This window comes from Charadrius vociferus, unplaced genomic scaffold, assembly GCF_000708025.1.
Source record: "Charadrius vociferus isolate BGI_N301 unplaced genomic scaffold, ASM70802v2 scaffold22, whole genome shotgun sequence".
Classification (NCBI taxonomy): domain Eukaryota; kingdom Metazoa; phylum Chordata; class Aves; order Charadriiformes; family Charadriidae; genus Charadrius; species Charadrius vociferus.
This window is the reverse complement of record NW_009647427.1, coordinates 481157-503310: the sequence shown is the minus strand read 5'-3', so window position 1 is coordinate 503310 and position 22154 is coordinate 481157. Positions and strand designations below refer to the sequence as shown.

At 35.8% G+C, this 22154-nt stretch overlaps 1 protein-coding gene across 1 annotated transcript in view; it reads left to right on the top strand.

Moving 5' to 3' along the window:
- IL1RAPL1 (interleukin 1 receptor accessory protein-like 1) overlaps positions 1–22154 on the top strand; it is a 355957-nt gene that overhangs the window by 178857 nt on the left and 154946 nt on the right. Inside the window, exon 5 of the mRNA XM_009880548.1 lies at positions 6270–6344. Coding sequence (XP_009878850.1) covers positions 6270–6344 — 75 coding nt within the window. The remainder of the gene's footprint in view (positions 1–6269; positions 6345–22154) is intronic.

Genomic DNA, 22154 nt, shown 5'->3' with positions numbered 1-22154 from the left:
TTTAAATGATGCCCTTGTGGATGAAAACTAATCTGATTGTAACTGAGAAATGAGATTTAAGGTTGTTAGAAGTCTCAAACAGGTATAAAGAATTTCCTTTTTGTGAAAGACCCTGCCGTAGATTTATTTTTTAAAAGGCAATGATTTCTCTAGTGATATATCTGAATATGTAGGGCTATACTTATGTTACGAGAAATAAAGAAAAAACCCAACATCCTTGCATTGCATTACTTATGTTTTGCTCTGCTTGCAATTGCTCTGAGGAACCTCAGAGATCTCAATATTAATATTCATCTGGACAGTGACTGTGTATATTAATGTTTCAAGACTGCAGGTTCAGGCTGCACGTAATTAATTTTATAGCAACCTGCTATAGACTACTGCTACTGCATTATTTCTTTTACAGACATCACTATTGGAAAAAAAAAAAATCAAACCCAAAAGCATACACCAGTGTTTTTCCAAGGTACTGCAATTATCAACTGAAATGCTACAGTTTTTCTTCATGTTCTTATATTTACCTGTGATTGCTAAATATTGCCATCTACAGCAGCTTTTCATAAATGATGGCTTTCCGATGACAGTACTTTATTTCAAGAGTCCTCTCGTGAAGTGGACATTTTAACATACCAAAAAAATAAAATCTATTGTTTTAATCTCATTTCAAATCCTCTCCACTGCCGTTGGTATGAGATTATCATGCTTGACGATGCTTGGCTAAATGTTGAGACGTGGTAGTTAGAGGGGTCAGCACATCACATGCACTTCATAGCCAGGCACTGCCCAACTCTGAGAGCACGACGACCAGGCAGCAGTGCCAGGCACTATGCTGAGAAGTGCCTGAAGATTCAGCTTTGTATCCTAATGTCCCTCCTCTGACAGAGGTGCCTTGTCCCCCAGGGTCCTTTGCCTGTGCCAAAAAAAGCATGATAAGAAAGGACAAAAAGAAACGCAGGCTCAGAAAATCAGTGGGAAATTAAATTGTAATGAGGAATTCCCTTAGTTCCTAGAGGCAAGCTGAGAGATGAGGGATCTTTCCAAACCATGGAGTGAATTCAAAGTAACAGTGTGGACTTCAGAAAAAGAACTCCACCTCTCTGGTTTCCTTCCAAAGTGTAGGAATATTTTGCTTTAGCGTAGTAACAAACTTTCCCCTATTTAATCCTGTGCTATAGTTGCAATCTCTTCCAGGGAGATGACAGTTTTTTTTTCTAAAAATGGTCTAAGTTCCAAAACGTAAGAGGTTTAATACCATTGCAGTTTTACGTCAATAAAAAAGTTGAACAAGAAATACTCTAAAATATAGATAACGCAGACTGGTCAGGTAAGGGAGCCATTCTTGTGAATTTTTGCCCTTGCAGGAAGTGTCCAGCCACTAACTGCCTTTATGAGGTACAGACAATTCCACATAGCCCTGTCTGCCTCTAAGAAACTAAGACTATTTGTAATCATTACAATTTGTAAAGAAGAATCTGAAAGCATTTTGTAAAACAGACATAAACATAGATCTTCGGAATTATTATTTTTCTATTATAAAGTTTGTGGGGTTTGAGGCAGTTCCATTTTTTGACATCCAGGTTAGTGATATTTTGATGTACAGTTTGGATTAAGCTTTTCTTCATTAGCTGTGTTAAATTCTAACAGGTGGCTGGTCTCTTCAAATAACAGAATTTCGCATAGAGCAAATGCGTGTATCGTGACTGTAAACATCTGAAGTTAAAGCGGCAGCTTAGAAAGAAGAGTATGGAAGTAGGTGGCTGATGTAAAAATATTATCTTCTGGCTAGTTTCCAGCTGGGTGACTGATTGTGGTGGCTCTCAGTTTCATCACCGCAAGACAAATTGTTCGATGTGTTTTAAATGTACATCCAATCTGATAGACATGGAATGTGAATTTAGTCACTTTCTCTTTGAGCAAGATCAATGTGTCTGCAGCTGAATGATATCTCTGAAGTTAAATATTAATTGTTAATACAGTTTCAGAATCAGTTACTTCACTTATGATTTTTTTTTTACTTTAGTTTATTTCTAATAAAAAACAAGTTTGACACATATTTGTTTTCAAACCATTCATCAGTGATGGTTCAGAAGTCAAATATAAGATGGGCTGTAAACTTGATTTATGATCCAGCAGCTTTCCTTTGAAAGAATCTGACTTGTCAAACCCCATTTTTTTGGAAGGAATATACCAGTTTTGGTTAGTTTTGTCTCAGATAAGGTTCTTGACTCTTAAGTGGAAAAGGAAAAAAAAAAACAAAACAAAAAATGGGACGGGGATGGGGAAAGAGAGAAAGAGAAAGAAAAAGGGGAGGGGGAGGGGAAAGAGGGAGGGGGAGAAGTGCACCCATGCATCAGTAGGTAATAATATCCAGGAAGTAAGATTCTTGCCAAAAGACTTGAGAATCCCCTCATGCAAGAATAGGAATCTGAACACAATGTTCCTCCTTTATGACATCTATGTTGATAACTACTACCTGGTGGGATCGTCTCTTTATTTTTTTAAACACATGCAAAAGAATTCTGGTTCTTTACATACAGTACAGAACAGGAAGTACTTTTAAATTGTGGATATTTTTGTAGGACACGAAAATTATCGCCTTCCTACATCTATTCATAAGAAAGAAAAGATATTTAACTTGTTTAGAAGACCAGCTGTAGTTGTGATATTTGTAATTTTTGTTTGATTCTTGCTATTTAGTAGAAGTTTAGGAGGAAAGGATTAAATTCTGGTTTTGCTGTTCAATTTAGTAGATAACTGTTCCTCAATATATCAATTGGAAAATGGTATTAATTTTGAATAGCTCGTTGCATTGGTTGACCCAGTAAAGAAGACACACCCCATGGTTTGAAGGATATCAAACAGCTGGTAGGAGACGCATGGGTCTACTTCAGAGTTTCTAAACTAAATGAGGATTACAGAAACTCTGTGCTGTCCATTAATGTTGCTGTCTGTGGAGACTGTAAACTTGAAAGGGAGCTGGAGAAATTCCCACCTATGTCTCAGACCACATGGATTAATTGCCAGGAAAACATGCATGCATTTGCAGGTGAATAAACAGATAAAATAACAGACACTAAAGTTGTTGACTGACTGAGGGCACATTTCAAATCACCTTTGAAAATCTGATATTTAAAGTGTATTGAGTTTTAAAAATTATTTTCCTTGACTATGTTGCTCCCATTCACAGTATTTCTCTACAGCTTAAAACTCTGGAATACAGAATACCCAGGGATGCTTTTGGTCTTCCAGATGGGTGAAGGAGTTGGCCCCAGGAGATATGATTGCTTGTAGTATAGACATACCCCCAACAGTGTTAGGTTGGTAGGCAACAATAGCGAATGCAACACTGAAATACTGATATTTGCCCCAATCGAGTGAGCTTGGACTTGCACTGTCTTATTAAGCATTAATTCTTCCTGGCCACAAATATTAGTAACTGACACTTAAAAATAAGTATACAACACAGTTAACCTCTGGTGTATCTTAGTTTTAATGTTGATCGGAACTTTTATGTATTCCTGGATGATGGGATGGAGTGCACTCTCAGCAAAATGGGAGGAATGGGTGACAAAGTGGAGGGCAGGGCTGCTGTTTAGGGGGACCTTGCCAAGTTGGAGAAAGTTGTGGAGTCCAACAAAGGCAAATGCAACATCTTGCTTTAGGAGTGGAATAACCCTGTGCAGCAGTGCAGAAACAGGGGCTGAGTGAGTAGAAAAAAGCTTTGCAGGAAAGGTCCTGGCAGCCCAGGTGCACAGTAAGTTGAGCATGAGTTGGAAAAGGCCAGCTGCACAGCTCTTGGCAAGAATTGAACTCGCAGGTCCAGGAGGGTGATCCTTCACAGCTGTTTAGGATCTGTGAGGGCACATCTGGAATGCTGTGTCAAATTCGGAGCTCCCTGGTGTACAAAAGGACATGGGTGTACTGGATTGTGTCTACTGCAGGGCCACAAAGTGGCTGGGGACTGGAACGCCTGAAGTGGTGAAATCTCCATCCACAAAGATGTTAAAAACATGACTGGACCAGGTCTTGACAAGCTGATCTATTGGACTTGCTTTGAACAGAAGGTTGGACCACTGGGCCTTCAGAGCCTTTTTCCAGCCTACATGTTCCTGTAATTCTGATACATTAGTTATCTGTGTAATTTATTATTTTCAGTAATGTTTTATCTGTTAAATTATCTATTGAATCTCACAAGTTATGGGAAAATTAAATTGGGCACCACTTTTATAATAACTTCATGCTGTTGTTGAAGGATGATTTATCTGCATATATTAACTTCCTGTGCCTATTTATTTAAAAGTAGGAAGCCTCATAGAGACTTGAAGTACAGGACCACAAAAGTAATGTCGATCTTTGCTTAAACTGAGTAAAATACTGTTTTCTAATCTACTTATTTGTTGCATTTGGATTGACTCCACCAGTTACTATATCTTTGCATACAATGAGAGAACTTTGTTTGCTGAAAGAGTTTCAAAACAGATTTAGAACAACAGTGACTCAGAAGACATTATCTGATGAATGGTAATTGAGTTGAGAATGACAGAACTGCAAAACTAAATTTAAATTCATAGTGGATGGTGTTTAAAAAATGGCAATGTGCTGATAAATTATGAGCCTTTACAGAGAAGTTAAGAAATGGGAATGACTAATTTTGCAGTTTAAGAAAAAATGTATTTTGAATCCTTTTCCCTTCCACCCACTTTAGCCCCCAAGAAAAAGAAAAAAAAAAAAAAAAGAGACAAAGAGAGCTAAAAAGCATTCAAATCAGTGGAAAGAAATGTAACAGCTTAGAGATGCTGCCGAAAAATCTTTCACAGCTGTGGCTCTCTCCAAAATGTATTGTGCAGAATGATTTCCTGTAGGGAGTAGAAGCTGTTGTTGGAAGAATGAACGGAAAGAGGGTCCAAATCCAGTTCTGTTCCCATCCTTGAAGAGATATGTTGATTCAGTCCTAGATCTGATGGGTCAACATCCCAGACACCAATTGGGTGGATTTATGCTCTGGTCAGATATAGGAAAACCTCTGTAGAGCAGAAACATATGAGTTGATAATCGTTCCATTCTGTAATTGCTACAAAGTTGAAATTAGTACTGTAGATTTTAAAGGGCATTGATAATTTAATCAAAGAGCAGAGGAAACATAGTAAAGAGAATGCAGCTAAACCTCTCCTGCAATTCAACTGACAGGAGATGAGTGTGTTTAGTAGATTAAACCCATACACATGTGGATGTGTGTGTGTCAGTAAGAAAGGGAACAGTGATTTTGACAAGTTGGAGGGAACAAATATTATAGAGTTATATCAAAATGTCAACCGTACTTTAAATCTCTGACAGCCCATAATCTGTGTTAAAGACTGAAGTATGAATTAATGTTGAAAAGAAAAATATCAAAATGTTCCAGGTGACTACAAAAGTTGGAGCTTTCCCATGAACATTTACTATCAATTTTAAAGAAAAAAAGTAAAAGAATGTCCTTTTTTCATATAGCATGCACTCATCTGTCAGAGATCAGTAAAGAGTACACTTGCTAACAACAACAAAAGTAGTAATAATCAATGTCACTTCTATGAGTTAAGTATACAGATGACGGATGTAGTAGAATAGCTGCACTATTTAGCTGCATGGTTTGAACATGCTTCGACAACCTTCAGAAGGTTTTTGACCACTACAAAACTCTTCCTATTCCCCAATTTGCCTAAGTCTACTAATATAGATCAAATGTAGATCAATGTAGAGGAGGGAAGTCCTCCTATTAGGAATCTTGACATTATTTCGCTGTATCCATCCCTTGGATTTTGAAAACTGAGCCATTTTCTAGTACTCCACTTTCAAAAGTTTCAGTGGTGGTAATATCTTTTTTAATAAAATTTTCATCAAATATTCAAATATTTTCTACAGTAACTTTATATTATTTCTATACTAATCACTCTACTTGATAGAAAGGTAATTAAATGTTATAACAAAATATGAAATGCTGGATAATATTTATGAAAACACAAAATTGTAACATGTCAGTGCATGTTTTTTGTGGGGGTTTGAAGCAATGACTTTCTCTAACACAAGTGTGTTCAAAACCTTAGCATGGGAAAGATTCTAAATTTTGGTGCTACATTTACTCTCTAAGCAAAGACATTTACAGCTACTGAAGGCATGAAAATTATTTAAACGAAAGAAAAACAAGCATTCCTGAAACAATAGGTATAAAATCAAGTCTTATTCTACCCAATAATAATCAGAAAAGTATATATGTGAATTTCTTTCTTTTCTAGCACCACTAACAGATAAACCACCAAAGCTTTTACACCCCTTGGAGAGTAAGCTAACAATTCAGGAGACCCAGTTAGGTAAGTAGCAAATGCATAATTTCTATTCAAATTGTATGAAGGTATTTTAACTGTTAATACATGATGGTAATGTGATGGTATGTTGGCATTAATAATTTCTTTGAAAAGGCATTAAACATACTTTGTTTCCATGCAGAAATTTATCATATACTATCTAGAAGATTGTTGTTCACAAAAAAATGGTAGCAATTAATACTGAATACTAAGCTCTTGAATATTACTTATACAGGTTTTTATCTATGCTGAAAATTTATAGTTATGAGTATACCTGAGTTTTTTTTTCTAAACTTCCCCGTTTCTGTATATTTATACACACACACACACACACACTTATTTTTAATATGGGATTCCAGGGGATTTTGTGGTTTAAATTCTGCTTGCAATATTTCTTTTATTTGGTGATCACTTACGGAATCATAAAGATGTTCTGTAATTATAAATGTGCTGGTCTAAAACTATCCAGCAAACAGTGAGACATTAACATGATAACAGCTGATTAGTCTGAATGTACAAATGTATATGTAAAGAGTGGTGGAGAGAAACTGATGCATGAAGAAACCATTTTGTTTCACTTTTTCTAGCCTAGTCGATGGTGGGTATGGTTTGTCACTTTGGTCTCTTACTTCTGTACAGGTAATTAAGGCTCCAAAGCTAAGCGCATGAGTTACTACAGTTCTCAGGATATAACAATCTATCTCCTTTGTGGATTGACACGGAGGGCAACTTGTAAGAAACAAACAGTCCTCAGTAGGTTACACTGGAATTAGGCTTTGGTGTCAGAATAGTAACCTATTGATATATCTTCTAGCATGTTAGCTACAGAAACAAATAGAAACAAATCTTGTGGTTGTCTAAATCTCATAGGAAGAAATAAAGAAATAAAGCAAGCAAAACTCAGTACATTCTGCAGCACAACACCAGAAAAAGCAGAAGGCTTGCAAATTAATTCTGACAGTCATTGGCAGAACATTTTATGGTGCTTGCCAGCCTATGGTTAATAGTGGCCAGAGAATAATACAGTTTTTGTTTTAATATTCATAAAATATTACCTAAAATGATTCATGCTATTGAGGTAATATTCTAAGATGCTGATATACATGTTTTCCAATACGATTAAAAATTTTATTTAAAGGCAAGATGTAACATATTTCTTTCTAGAGCTAATTTCTGTTGTTCTTTTGAAGTATTGTTTCTGATATACCAACTGAGAAAACTTTTCTGATATGACAATCCTAGATGATTTTACCTTTTCATTTGAACACAAGCCTGGGGAACCGAAAGCAAAGTGACTCTACACATTTTTTTTCCTAACTAATGTTGCTTGCTAAGGTATTTTTGATGAAAAAAAACCCACAAAAGGCAGAACCTTTTTGGGCTTTAACGTTGTCTTGCTAAATATACTAAATTGATGAGACTATTTCAATAAGAGTGTAACTATTAATGGCTAGCTAGAGGCTTTTTATCTATGACTTTTAGATCAAGCATATCTTTTAATTCTCATAGTTCTAAGAAACAGATTAAATAATTTGAGAAGTGCTGGGTTTGGAAAAGACACTTTTCAGAAAACTAAATAGCTGTTGATGAATATGAAAGAGTTAATTTGAAAATGACACTTTCAGATACAGATGGGGAAGTCTGACCGTAAAGGAATGTGAAGCTATAATACTTAGTGTTATACCAAGAAGCTACAAGAATATATTAATTTGTTGTTTAAAAGCCTGTGAAAATCCTGTGAGAACTGGAGCAAGTGCAAAAAAGTGATAGTTCCCTGACACGAAAATTATGTTGTTCCACTCTTAGGCTTAATGTCTTAGTTCTGCTGGATAACATTTGAAAGGCCTATGTTTCACTTTCACCAAGAAAAGCTATCATTCACTTCAGGGGGCCAGTTCAAATCCTGCAAAAAAATGTAAAACAGTCTAACATCAGAATAATGTCAAGATTCACTTAGCCAAACCTTAGACAGTCACCTAAACCAGCAGCTTCCTACCCACCTGAGGCTTGGGGTGACCACATGTTGCAGACTGCCAAAAAACATGCTAGTCATCCAGAATGTGTTTGGGATAGTGTGTTGGTCCTTATTTGGAAAATAAACATGTTGGTGGAAGGGGGATAAGTGGCATGGGTGGCACAGAAAAGGGAGAGCAAGGAACTAGGAGCTTGAGGTAGTCTGGGATTTCATTAGCAGGTCCCCAGTCAGCGCAGTGGGGAGCTGGGGCAATCCCTGCTCTTCCCCCACATTTCTGTGCTTCTCACCTCAAAGTCCTCCTCCTGGAGCTGGAAATGAAGCAGGCTGCAAGTGTCAAAGCATCCCCCGGAGGGTGCGTACATAATTTACAGGGATGTGTGTGCTTCTGCCGGTGCGCATGGTGTGCTGAAGTGTCAGTAGTGATGATTCACCTCAAAATGTCCCCCAGCTGGCAGGCCTCTGGCGAGTGGTGCTGGGCACACTCTTGAAAGAACCCTCCGTAACCCCCAATGTGTTTACTGCTGAAGGAGCTACTTGAGTCCAGTTCTTAAACAGGGTACCTCCATGCAATGTCTAAATCAAGGTGGGAAGACTCCAGGCGTGCCTCATTCATTTGTCCCCAGCACTGCTGAGTGACAGAGACATCTGACATTTAGTGCTGAGGTATATTAAAATTAATTTCATGGGACCAAATACCTGCTATATTACTGTGCTGCATGGCTTTCATAAAACAGCATCAGACTAAAAGGTGACTGCACATTAAGGAAGGCTTTTCTCTAAGGGGTGACTGATAGAGTGCTGTGACATAAATTAGCAACTGCATTTTGACTTGCTAAGGCAAGAGGAAAGAAACCAGAGCTGGAGAATCTGCACTCCTCAGTCCTATGAACCTACAGGCTCCCATCACACTCAAGCTATCCGCAGTCAGTTGTGGGAAAGGTGTCCTGCTATCCACCTGATGTTTGGGAGAGTGGCAAGCATGGCTGCGCTGCAGTGAGCAACCCTAAAGAGTCACAGCAATCTTGCAAGCTCATCTGAAATATCTTTTTATCACACTGAATAGTAACCAGAAAAGCACAAGATAGAAACACAGGATTGAAATTGAAGGAGAAAGTCATTTCTCAAAGGCTTTTCTTAAAAGACAGCATGAGACAGCCAAGACATCCTAGATGAGGAAAGAAATATTGGTTCCCAACTTATCCTGTTCCGCATTTAGTGTTTTTTGTATGTAACTTCACTTCCAATTTTGTAATCAATAACTTAATCCTGTTGTAAGGGTAAAAATACTGTCTTCTTTTTAAGCTTTTCTCCTGTTTAAAGGATCCTTAGGTAGCTGTGGTGACCTCAATATAAACTGCTTCTCTGGAAGCAATGACTCCAGATAAAATATTATGTCAAGCACAGTCTTCAGAAGCATGCCGGCTGCAAGAAGCTTGGAGCTATAAGGAGATGAGGAGTGTTTCCCACTCAGCTTTGAGCCACACTGTGGACTGGCAGCAGCCGATGCCAGGGAGGGGAGAAAAGCAGGCAAGGAATGGGAGGCAAGGGGAGGCGAGGCACACGTAACGAACAACAACATGATCACCCAAGGAACTGCATCCCGCAGTATTCTTCCTCTTACTCTCAACACACTAACGAAATCAACCAAACGAATCCCTGCTAACATAAAAACCCCTTGGGGAATAATAATAAAAATACAAACCTTTCAGTTCAGACCAGTTCAGAAAGGAATTAATTAACATTGTTTCTTACACATAAAAAATCCTGAAATTTCAGATAACTCTTTTTTTTTAATTCTAGATTAATGTAAAAATTACATATTTATGATATAAATATATCATCCATTATATGTATATTTACATAAAAATTATGTTCTGTTTTTCTATATTGGTAAGTTCTGAGTCTTTTCAGTTTCACCTGTCTTTCAGGTAACATCGTTTTTCCCACCATCGCTGTCAAATATCTGTCCTCCTCAAGGAAACAGGAACAATACTTTTAGTCTGACTCAAAAAAAATCTGATTTTAGTACCCAATTGGTCCATCTTCATGTTACTAAAGAAGACAGGTGTGTGTCCACAACAGACAGTAATGGATCTGAATTAAAAAAAAGACCCAACCAAATCAAAACCAAAACAGAAAACCCTCAATAATTATTTTAAACACCTCACTAGCTACTCAGCCTCTCCCCTCCCCATTTTTCAGTGTGTTTCCTGGTTCTGCACAAGGCTGTAATTTGAAATGCCAAAATTCACCTAGAAAAATAAAGGAATTGTTGAATTATTTTTAGCTAAGCTTGATGCTAGAGAAAAGAAAAAAGAAATAAAGGATTTCCAGCACTATATGAATGGACCTAAAAGATAAGTTTGGACAGGCACCTAAACACTTCCTCTGTCATCTGAATGAAATGAGATTTCCTGAATTTCATCCACACTAAGAAATTACTTTTGTGACCAAATATGCAGTGAATGCTTTTTTCCTATTTGTTTTTAGGGCATTATTTCAATAAAATTAAATTGACTATTACCTAGTGAATTGGGGCTTGCTTCCTTCTCCCCCTTCCCCACACACATGCAAGAAAAAATGTCTCTGAAACTGCTTTTAGTGTATTATTTCTGAAGTAAGAATACAAAGAAGTTCCAGACGTAAATCATCAGGGAGGGGAGAATGCTACTTAATTTATAGCACTGTGTTGTCAAAAAAATCTTCCTCACAAATTGGCCTTATTAATGATAAAAGCCCTCCTTATCTAGCTTAATCAGCAGCTGTATAAATAAATTAACTAAAGTGATATAAAATAACTAGCAATCTCTGCCTCATTTCAGGATGAAAATGAAAATGAAAGAATATCTAAAATTATTAATTTTTTATTTATTTAATCTAAATGCTATATTCACTCTGGAACAGGAACCAAAATTTTTTCCTTATGATATAGGGATTTCTAAGTTTATCTGTTTGATTACACTAGCAGTATTTAAAACAAATTGATCTTTTTTTCTATCGTGATTAAATTGGACACTTTGGTTCTTTGATGTATTCTGTGGTTAGATAAACATAATATGTGCAACAGATTCACATGGGAATAATCAAAACTATAAATTCAAAATTTAGTTCACACATATATTTTTTTGTTTACCTAAGAGCTGAGGTTTTCCTTTCAAAAAAACAACTAGGGATGTTTTGAAAAGGTAAAAAAAAAAAAAAAATAAAAAAATTTAAGTGTCCTTTTTTTCTGTTTGAACTATTTATTGTGAAAAGTTAGTTTTCAACAAACTAATATTTTAAAGGAATGTTTTCACTGGGAAATTCCTAGCCTCACTGTTCTAAAATGTTTTGTTTTAATATCATATCATAATTTGTGGTCTAAAATTGTTTAGTATACAGACCTAGTCAAGTAGTAGAACTTCCAGTGGAAAAAGCTTTGCTTAAAGTCTCACTTGCACACTTAATGATTTAACTGCAGACTGGTTCATGAAAACTCAAATGTTTGAAATGTAGCTTTTAAATCTAACCAGATGCAAGCTGACCAAAATCGCATACATGCTGTTTTATACATTCTATTGGAAAGAAAGAAAACAATTTTCAAATTTTTTCTTGTCATTTTCAGCTGAGCTTTCCAATTCCAAATGCAGAAATATAGCATGGAAGTATGTTTCCAAAGTAAAAATGGACAGAGGCCTTCCAAAGGTCTTGACTCAGGGGGGAAAAAAAATCTAGTGAAGAAGAAAACTGCATGACAATAAAGGAGATTTTAATAATTAAGATCTGATTATTAAAAAATAAAGAAAAATGTTTCCTAGGTGCCCTATAGTCCCTTCTGCAGACTTTCAACCTTCAGATTGCATTAATCCAATTCTGGAGCTGAGGCTGTCCATGGGGGGCCAAACACGGTTTACTAAAAAACAAATAATAAATGAGTCAGAAACATTCAAGTGCACTAAATGAAAAGTTTGAAGTTACAGCTCAGTGACAATATGTCAACTGATTTTCTTTCCACTCTTTTTCCTAATTTAATCAAACCCTAAAAAGTCATAATTAAAATAATTAGAAATAGTTTATCTATGTATTTTAAATGTTTATTTTTCTCTCTTTCTCCATCTGTGTGTGCATCTGAGAATAGATACATATGAATGTATACCTCATCTTTCCTTTTATATATAACATATATATACACACATATAGATAAAACTTAACAATGCATTCTTACAATTTTTATCTCACTTTATTAATGCATTTTCTAAGAAACATTTATCTGAATTAATGATGGAATAATAAAACTTCTTTATCCATGTTAGATTACAATCCATTGAGAAACCTTTGCTCTAGAAAGTACTATATACTTATTGGAGGTACCTTCTGTGTTAAGCATCTAAATAGGATTTACTTCAATAAAAAGTGTCTGTTCAGTCTCTCTGCCACTATGTACATTTCGTTCTTTATGTACAGATTAGATATATGATTAGATATATGAGAATTTTCTATTTCAGATTGTGCAATTTTTCACGTTTCTTATTAAGAAGGTAAACATCCAGTTTATTTTCATAGTATAAGAGAAGACTGTAGAACCTCAAAAGTTTTTCTGTATCAGTTGGATAATCATACAAAAGCTTGGATGATTGGAAAATGCTTTCTTAAACAATCAAAAATCATGTGTCTCTTCCTAGCAGAATAAAATATAGTCAGATACAGCAAAAATTTTATAAGAATACTCTGTGGGAGACAGTAGGACATAACTTATTGAATCCAAGATCATAATAAATACAGAATACTATATACCGAGAAATGCAATTTAGAAATAGGTGCATACTGTACATGATTTCCACCCTGTGAAATTATAGTCCTAAAAAGACTGTAATTGTGTAAATTTGAAACATCAGGATTCACATTGTTCTGCAGTCATTTTCCCCAGAGTTTTGGCTTTAAGCTTTACTTTGTATTTCTAAATTGTATGGAAGCACTTCATTGTATCTAATGTTGAAACACACACAAGTGTTTCCTTGTATACCAAAAAAATAAAACAGTGCTTAATGGTACTATGGAAAAGCATTAAAATGTTAAGTAGTGAATATCAAAATCAAAATTTAATACTGTGTCCTAAGTATTTATCATTGATAAGTGTTTTAAATTAATGATTGATAACAATTTAAAATTAATTAACTCCTCCAGAATATTTTGCCTTAGAGACACAGGTCTCTTGTGAGCAGCAATGGTCTTCACATGTAGAGGTGATTTCAGTGAGCATGTCTTTGGGCTATTGCTGGAACAACAAACACTAGTACAGGTTTTTTTCTCCCAGGAATTAGTCTTCTTTCCAGTTCTAGAGTAAATGCTTTCCAGCAGTATTGGTGAAGTCAGCATATGCTCATGCAGTCCAAATTAGGAGTGGTTTTAGAAGAAACTGTGCTGAACATTGGTTTTGTTTTAGATGTGCTATGGATTTGTAAATTCTGTTAAGGTTTGGTGCTGTACACAGATGTCATTCTGAAAAACCCATCTAATTTTTGCATTCTTAATGGCAACAATTATTGGGATTTGACAGTATGACATGTCAATAAAAAATAGGAAGTTATTTAGAGGAACACTGAGGGGCTGAGTTTTGAAAAGGTAAGTTAAGAATTCTACTTAATTTATAGCACTGTGTTGTCAGTTTAGAACATCATAGTAGTATGAATATTTTCAAACAATCAGTGGAACAGGATCTTTTTATATTTGTTAAATATAAAAAAAAAAAAAATTAAAGTTCAGATTGTACATATCTAGGTGCTATTCTTGTCTCTTTATATAGCATATTACGGATCAATACACAGGACATAGTATCCGTAGATATACTCAACACACATTTGATGTAAGTGGCCAATTCACTAGCTATTTAATTCTATATTATATTTAATATCTGAGGAACTTACAAATAAAAAAATACTTATGGAAATTCTGTTTCATGCTACATAGCATAAATGATTTAAAAAAAAAAATATTCCAACAACAGTTTATTTATAGCATGTAAACCTTCATATCACACTCTGGTAGTGATGAATGCGTGATTAAGAACTACAGGTCAGTTAACTCCTTTGCTTTGCATTAAGTTTGAGAATAATGGGATACATATGGTCATTAGTCCAAATTTCATATTTGACAACAAATTACCAGCAATGTGATAACATGCACATGCCAATCATAATTTGTGCCTTAGATCCCTCTCAGAATGCACTAGACAGCAAAAGATAACACAACGGTCTTTTCCACAGTCTCTTTTAACATCTTATACTTTTGCCTAAGGTAAAATTCTGACAGTGGACTACGTCGTAACTTTTTCTTGTTTCCACACAAGAAAGTAAAATATCATCTGAAACAGGAGATTTATTCAGTGCTGAGTTTTCATGCCAATATGAAAGTATACACAAAATAATTCCAAATACAAAGAAACTGGTGTTAAACCCTTGTTTCACTGAACTCAGAGGTAACTTCTGAGAACCATGGAGCTAAGATGTTAGAAGAGAGAGAAGGCATCCAGTTCAGTAAAACCGGACTTTCAATTTACACCTCAGCGTCTAGTTACTTGCGAGGCCTGTCTTGAACCCTGCAGTAAATGTCACCTTCTAGTGTATCAGTCATTTCAACTGCTCAAAGTCTCCTTTAAATGGATATGTACTATATTACAAATATACTGGTCTCATTCCACTAACTAGTTTATAATAACCGTAAATATTTGTAGGAAAGGAAATATTAGAAAAAAGTCATACTTACCAAGAAATAAAACATACCAAGCAACTATTCATATTCACTACAGAAACAAATGAAGCACATACCTCACCAAAAAAAGAAAAAAGAACTTACATTTACAGAGACAAAGTCCAAGACTGAAATTACTTAGAATTGCTATTGAGGAATGAGACATCTTTAGTTTGTCCGGAGTGTTCAGAATAATTTAATTACAGTCATATATGCAAATGCATTGCCAACAATAAAAGTTCAACCTCGTTTAAGTCAGATATTAAAATAAGGATTAAAATGCTATTGTAGTATTTACTGGATGGACACATACAAAGAATAACTTAGCATACTTGAAAGACTTTTCTAAGAGCATTGGCTCCTGTTACAATTCCCTGACTGCTGTTTTAGTTTTATGAATTCTGCATCCTTTGTCAGAGTTATTTTATTTTGGGAATTCCTTATATCAGTCTCTCCTTGAGGTCAGGACAACAGGGTAGGCAGAAAATGGAGTCTGGCTGCCAGGGCAGTCTGAGCCAGCACACCAGCAGTTCAAGAGAGAAGGCATTGTACAAACTTCTACTTTTACAAAAGAGAGAAGTCTGGGAAGGAGGCAAATTTTGCTAGTAACTGTTTCCTGGAACATCTGGACATGCAAACTCCTTTTTTTTGTTGTGGTTTTGTTTTGTTTTGTTTTGGGTTTTTTTTGGTTTTGTTTTTGTTTTCTTTTTTTTCTGTTTAAAATGCTTCTGACATAGTCACCATGAAAGAGAAAATTATCAAAAACATAAAAATCTATTTAGAGTCAGATGTACAAAAAAATAATTAGATGCCTAACTTCCATTGCTGTCAATACCCTTGTTTTCCTGCTATTTATATGTTGTGAAGAGTATTCACTTTGTCCAGCTTGAGACCTCTGACTTGAACAGGTTCTTGAATTAGTCAGTGGAGGCTCTTGAGGGCACACAATTTTACCTGGCAGCTGGGTTAGCCATTAATGGTGTGATGTTTCACGACTGCTTTATTGAGGTGTAAATCTGTGCTGCTCTGACACCTGTGCCCTGTCACTTTCCTCTTCTTTCAGCCAGCTTCAGCGCTCGCGCTCGCAGGCTTTGTGAGACAGCTGAAAAGTAATCCCAAAGGAAAGAAAACCACTTTTTTTGCGAGATGGCTCACTATGCTGATGGTGACATGGGTGCAACAAACCCTAGTGCCAAGACATGGTGCGAGTGGGAGGGCATAGCCAGGAGAAAAGTGGGGAGAAGACAACATAAAGGTGTTTTGGCTCAAAGTGATTACGAAACATCACTCGATAGTTGGTCGCAGTAGGTTCCCCATAGGGTCGATATAGATCGAGAGGCATCTGTATGGCATAAATGATATCACATCAGAGTGGAACTGCTCTGCAGCTACCTGTGTCTTCCCATCCAGGTGGTTTTTGTCTGGACTTTGGCACCCTAAAAACTCACTCCATTCACTGCAGAGGATTTTAGACTCTTTGTTTAAACATATGGGATGACATACCTGAAGTTGGAGTTTATGAATATCTTCCTTCATGATACCTATACATACCAGTGAATGGCAAGCTTTCAAAATTATTTAAAATAAAGCTTTCAGAAACATTTTACGTTGAACTGTTTAACACCATTAATTTTATAACTGGAAATGTGATAGGTATGGTATATCACAGAAATTTATGGCCCAAGTCTTCTAATGTGTTTGAATTTTTGACTGTTAAATTCATTGAAATGTAACTCCATAAACAGAGATGTGTTAATGATTTACCATGACCAAACACAAGAGAGATTTCCATCATTATTTTGACATTATTTAAAGCTATACATGAATCACACTGTTACTTTATTGGCTATCTGGTATCCAGTAACAGAAACTTGAGAGCAAAGAACACATTTTACTGTGATAAAAGAAAAAAGTATATTAGTCATATCAACTTTTTAATTAGACATTCAGTTAATTTTGTTTATCAGCTGTTCTTGCTTCATCTCCTTTGTACTCATTTATATGGTAAAAACCATACTGGTTCATGTTTTTCAGCAGAACTATACGTGATAAATTAGTGATACTGAGAACAACATAACAAATATTTTTTAAAGGTTGATTTTAGTCATACTTATACAGCTCATCAAACTTCAAAGACAATTTTAATTTTAGCAGATGATATTTTCATTGGTAAATTTTCAGTCTTTCAATATTGTCATGTCAGAATATTTATTTTTCAGACTTTTTTCATTCCTCTTTGTGGCATGAAAAAAATAATCTCAAGATTGTTCCCGCCTTTGAAATATTCCTTTGTTATGGAAAAAATATACTGACTTTAATACAGCATGCACAAGTAAGGTGATTGACTCTACTTTATCGGTACAATACACTGAAAAGGTATCATGCAACTGATCTTAGGATTGTGCATGATCTTATTTTTACTTTGTCTGACTTTATGTTATAGATGATCATCAATGAAAAGGGTTTAAAATTAATCATTTTAAAAGCAAATTACTTTGCTTTTGAAATTCTTTACTTTTTTTCTTTATACAGGAAACAAGAGTTTTCTGTAAGAATAGTGAGCTGCTGTGGTCCACATCGTATGTGCGAAACTACCAAAGGCTCACCTGCACTGCATTCAGAGAGTGTCTGTGCACATCCTTTTTTTCAACTCCATTTTGATTTAGCCTTATATGTAATTAGAAGTAGATTTCCAGCCTGAAGTTGATCAAAAGACAAGACTGTACCAAGAGAAGGCAGTATCTCTCAGAGCTTGAACATCTCTTCCTTTGAACTTTGCTTGTCATTTAGAAGTGTTGTCCTTATTATGGCAAGATGGTGCCACTGATCGATCTGTCATATCACCTACTACTCTGCAGTGTCCCTGCCCCTCTCTCCTTTTTTGCTTCGTGGCAATCTGTTAACAAGTGTGGGTGTGGACCAACTCCTCTGAGCTGTCATAATATCCCAAGACATGAAATGTAATTCATGAGGTTTTGTGTCCTAAATTCAGTACGCTTCATTCAGAATTAGCCTAATGGATGAGGGGATCCACGTGGGCAGTCACCCCGCTGGGAGGATTTTTCACTGCCAAGGCTGTGCCTGAAGGCAGCTCTGAACTGCCACGGGGGAGGAGGCTCCACTGGATCTAAGCATGGTTTATATAAAGGTCACATTAATCTGGGGGCTGGATTACCCTCCAGATGGCAGCCCGGGCGTTAGAGTTGAAATGGTTCTAACTCTTCTTGGAAAGAAGAGAATTTAAAGCAGCCTGTTTCTAGGTCTGTGTTCAGCATGTTTGAGCTTTTCAAGGAGTTGGCTAAATCCTCAGGACAGTAGAGGTTTCAGGCAGAGGGAGAAGGGAGTAGAAAGACAAAGCTGAGAGAGACTGCGGACCAATCATCTAATGCGCTATAGGAAAAGCCTTAACTACCAGACTGCTGACAGTGGTGGTTAGCGAGTGTGAGATACCATGGTAATCTTGTCCCTGGGTAGTTGTACAGAAAGGATGTGCCAAAGAGATTTGGGAATGGAGCAATGGAGCTGATTCCACTTCAGTACAAGTGCCTAGTGTGTTAGGTGTTGCCTCTAGAACTCCTCAACCCACACACAGAGAGAAAAGTGTTGGACTGACAGTAGCAGTTTACAAGCAATCCACAGATGAAAAGTAGGACTTCACTAGTTATAGATGTACAGTTGCTGGTTATTTCCAAGTCACTTAATTGGGGTCTCAAGAGTGACTGAGTTGTAGATCAGCTGCGCCTCAGTAATTGACCCCTAGCAGCATTTGCTGAAATATGTATTTAGCGCGTTGTAAATGCAAGCTAAAGCATTGCTGAAGTTTACGACAGCAGGATTTTCTTTGCTTTTCAAATGGGTAACAGTACACGTTATCACTTACTGTGGCACAGAAGATGTTATGCAATGCCTTAATCTGTGATAACACTTCTGTGAGTTAAAGAACAATACTGAATCCTTACTAAATTATCTTTCTAATATATATTTTGTCTATTCAGAACATAACAAAATACAGGTCCTTCACAATTAGTAAAGATATATTAGTTGAAATGATGGGACCATTTTTACTTCTATTGGAAAGCACTGAATTTTAAGGCCATACACACTGCTGTGTGCATCAAAAGTACATCAAACGTTATATTCTACTTTGAAATCTCAAAATCTTTTTCATATTCTCTTCTGTTATCTGCTAGCAGTACAGCAATTTATCATACAGGAATACTATTTCTAGGAAGTCCCTTTTTTTTCTTAGGGTTTTCTTAAAGCAGGGTCATACGGTTAAGTCTTTCTATCTTATAAGCAGATATAATAAAGGAGGCTGCTTATTTGTATCTTTTTATGTCCTTCGCATAAAGAATGATAACTTATATGTCAGATTCGAAGAGTGCATTTCCATACAGTAAACATTTGTAGTTTACCTACACCCAAATGGATTATATATCACACAGGTACATATTTGTACATAAATTTACTTTGTTTATTAGAATACACAATGATATTGCATTTGAACTAAACTTTTGAGTTTGATTCAAAATTAATTAGAAAAAAAAGCAAACGCAATCATCAAAAAATTATTACCAACCGTTTCTGTAGGTCATATTTTACAGCACTGAAATATATTCAGCTAGATGAGAAGACAACAGTAACAAAATCTGAACAAAAGTAAAACTGATTTTTTTGTTATAATTTTACAGTTCAAACTAGAGGACATGTAAAACTATACAGTCTAAATAATGAAAAGCCAACATGATATGTAAGTATCATCAGTTTTATTCCCTGGTAAATTCTATACATAAAAAGAATACTTTTTATTCTTTTTATGAAAGATATAGGAGGATATATTGTTTTAAAGCCAGAAGGCTACCTTTAAGTGTAGCTTTTTAAAGCAAAAATGTTGGATTCTGGCACCCACATGTCACCTGTGTAGATTACAAGCACAAGTAAAACCAGATTACAGTATTTATAGGTTTTACAGGTTGTGGGGAATAATAATAAATCCATGAAAAAGCATGTTATTTCACATGCAGATGAGACAACACATCCTGCATCATTGTTCTTATGGTAATAATGGCAATAAAAGTGTTTTAAGAGACAAGAATAAGTGGTATTTTATCTATTGACTATTTTCTAATAAATAAGAAAAAAGATAAATACATTATTGTTAAAGCTGGAGTTTAATATGGAAACTTAAACTAGGGAAAGAAAATAAAAGGAAATTTTTTTCAGTAAGTTTAATTCTTCCTTATGCACCTGTGCATAAGGAAGTTCTATCTACTTAAAACATTGATCCAAAGAATGTTTATTTTGTTCTAAGCAAAGATTGGAGAATAAAAAAAAAAAAAAACAACAAAAGAAAGAAAAAGAATCAGTTAATCATTAGTAAAGGTCAAGACTTGTAAAGGTCTGTGTTGACTCTTCAAAAACATAAGACGATAACAGAAATAAACTGAAAGTAGGTGGCTTGAGGGGCAATCTCTAACACGCAGCTAAAGGAAATAATTTGTGTTGCATTAATTTAGTTTTTTTTCTAATAATGACTAATGCTGGGAGAAAGTGTCTCTGGCAGAATCTTTGCATGAATTTTGATTAAAGTAGATAACATTATTAAGGAAGTTTAAATTATATAAGTTTCTTGTAAAACTTCACTTTTTAAAAACATATCGGTTGGAGTAGTAAGTAAAAAAGAAAAAAAGTGAGGTGGAAGCCTAGCATATGTGAGTAATGATAAAACCAATTTCAAAAGTATTGCAATGAAAGGAATAAGAATTTTCTCTAGTCCCAAACCTTTTCTGATTCTCTTTAGCCAATCAACTTCAGATGTCTTTGCAATTTAAAGACTTTCCAGTTACATAAGATAAATAGAGATTTAAGATTTTGTATCTCTCTACGATTTTGCATCTCTCTACAGATGTAAATGATTCAGAAGCCTGAGGACAATTGAATCAATTCTGTATTGGAAAAACAATATAATTGTTTCTTTAAAAAGACTTAAAAAGCACTCTCAACATTTTATTCTATCTCTGTGTAAAATATGGCTTCTCTCCTTGCCAGGCTTCACTTTCTAGAGGGTTGTATGCTTTTCTCTTTAGTAGTCTTCCCTGCGTGCTGGAGGTAGAGACTTTTACATGCAATACTGCTGACATATGTATCCTTCTCATAAAAGCCAAAGCCACTACATTTTCTGTCAGTTCCAGTTGTTTTTCTTACATGTCTCTTTGCAAATAGTTGGCTTTCTCCATTTAGATGGTGCCTACCCACCCTTATCATAAATATTTTTCTCCTGTGATGAATAATAATTTTCTAGCCTGGGCTCTGCCTTCTTTTACTATTGTTATCACCCAAGAGTTATTCTAGTGTAACTGCAAAGGATTATCTGGGACTCAAACACTCTGCCTTTTGCAGTCCTAGAATACCTGCCAGTGATGGACTGTTCTTCACTTGTCTGTCTGAGAGACATTTAAAAGACAAGTATTCAGTTTCCAATTAGTCTTCGGCTATACTGCTAGCAGAGGTGGGACAGACACTTCTTGTAGCAGTAAAGCAAGAAAGATTTGCGTGAAAGAGCATTTTCTGGAACAGCAAAAGCTTCATAAGTGGCAGTGCCTGTAATGAAAGGGGCTTCCTCGCCTGCTGAAGTCTCACCCAAATACCCTGAGAGTAGCAGAGACTTTGTCCTTCCCCAGGATCCTCCATAAAAGTGACAGATAAGTCATTGAACAAGAGGAAGTCATTATCTCAGAAGCCTCTTCATCTTCCCACATCCTTACCTGAACTCACCAGAGGAGCATCAAAAATCCTCTAACACTCAATACCCGTACATTTCATACATGGCAAAAAAACCTAATTCAGGTATCATCCTCTTTCAGACTACTTGTTGCTGAAATACATTTACTGGTGACGGCCAGGCAGAGAAAACTATAACTGAAATTATTAGAACTTGCTTGGTCACAGTCTCCACATATTTTTCCTTGTGTTTGTTTTGTCACAAACAAAAGCTGTGGGCATTTGGAGGAACGACTTCCATTCTACTGTGTATGGACTGTCTAGAACAATGCGCAACTAGTGATACCTGGTCATGGTAGTAGTTACCACAGTAGCAATAACTGTCTCACTCTTTC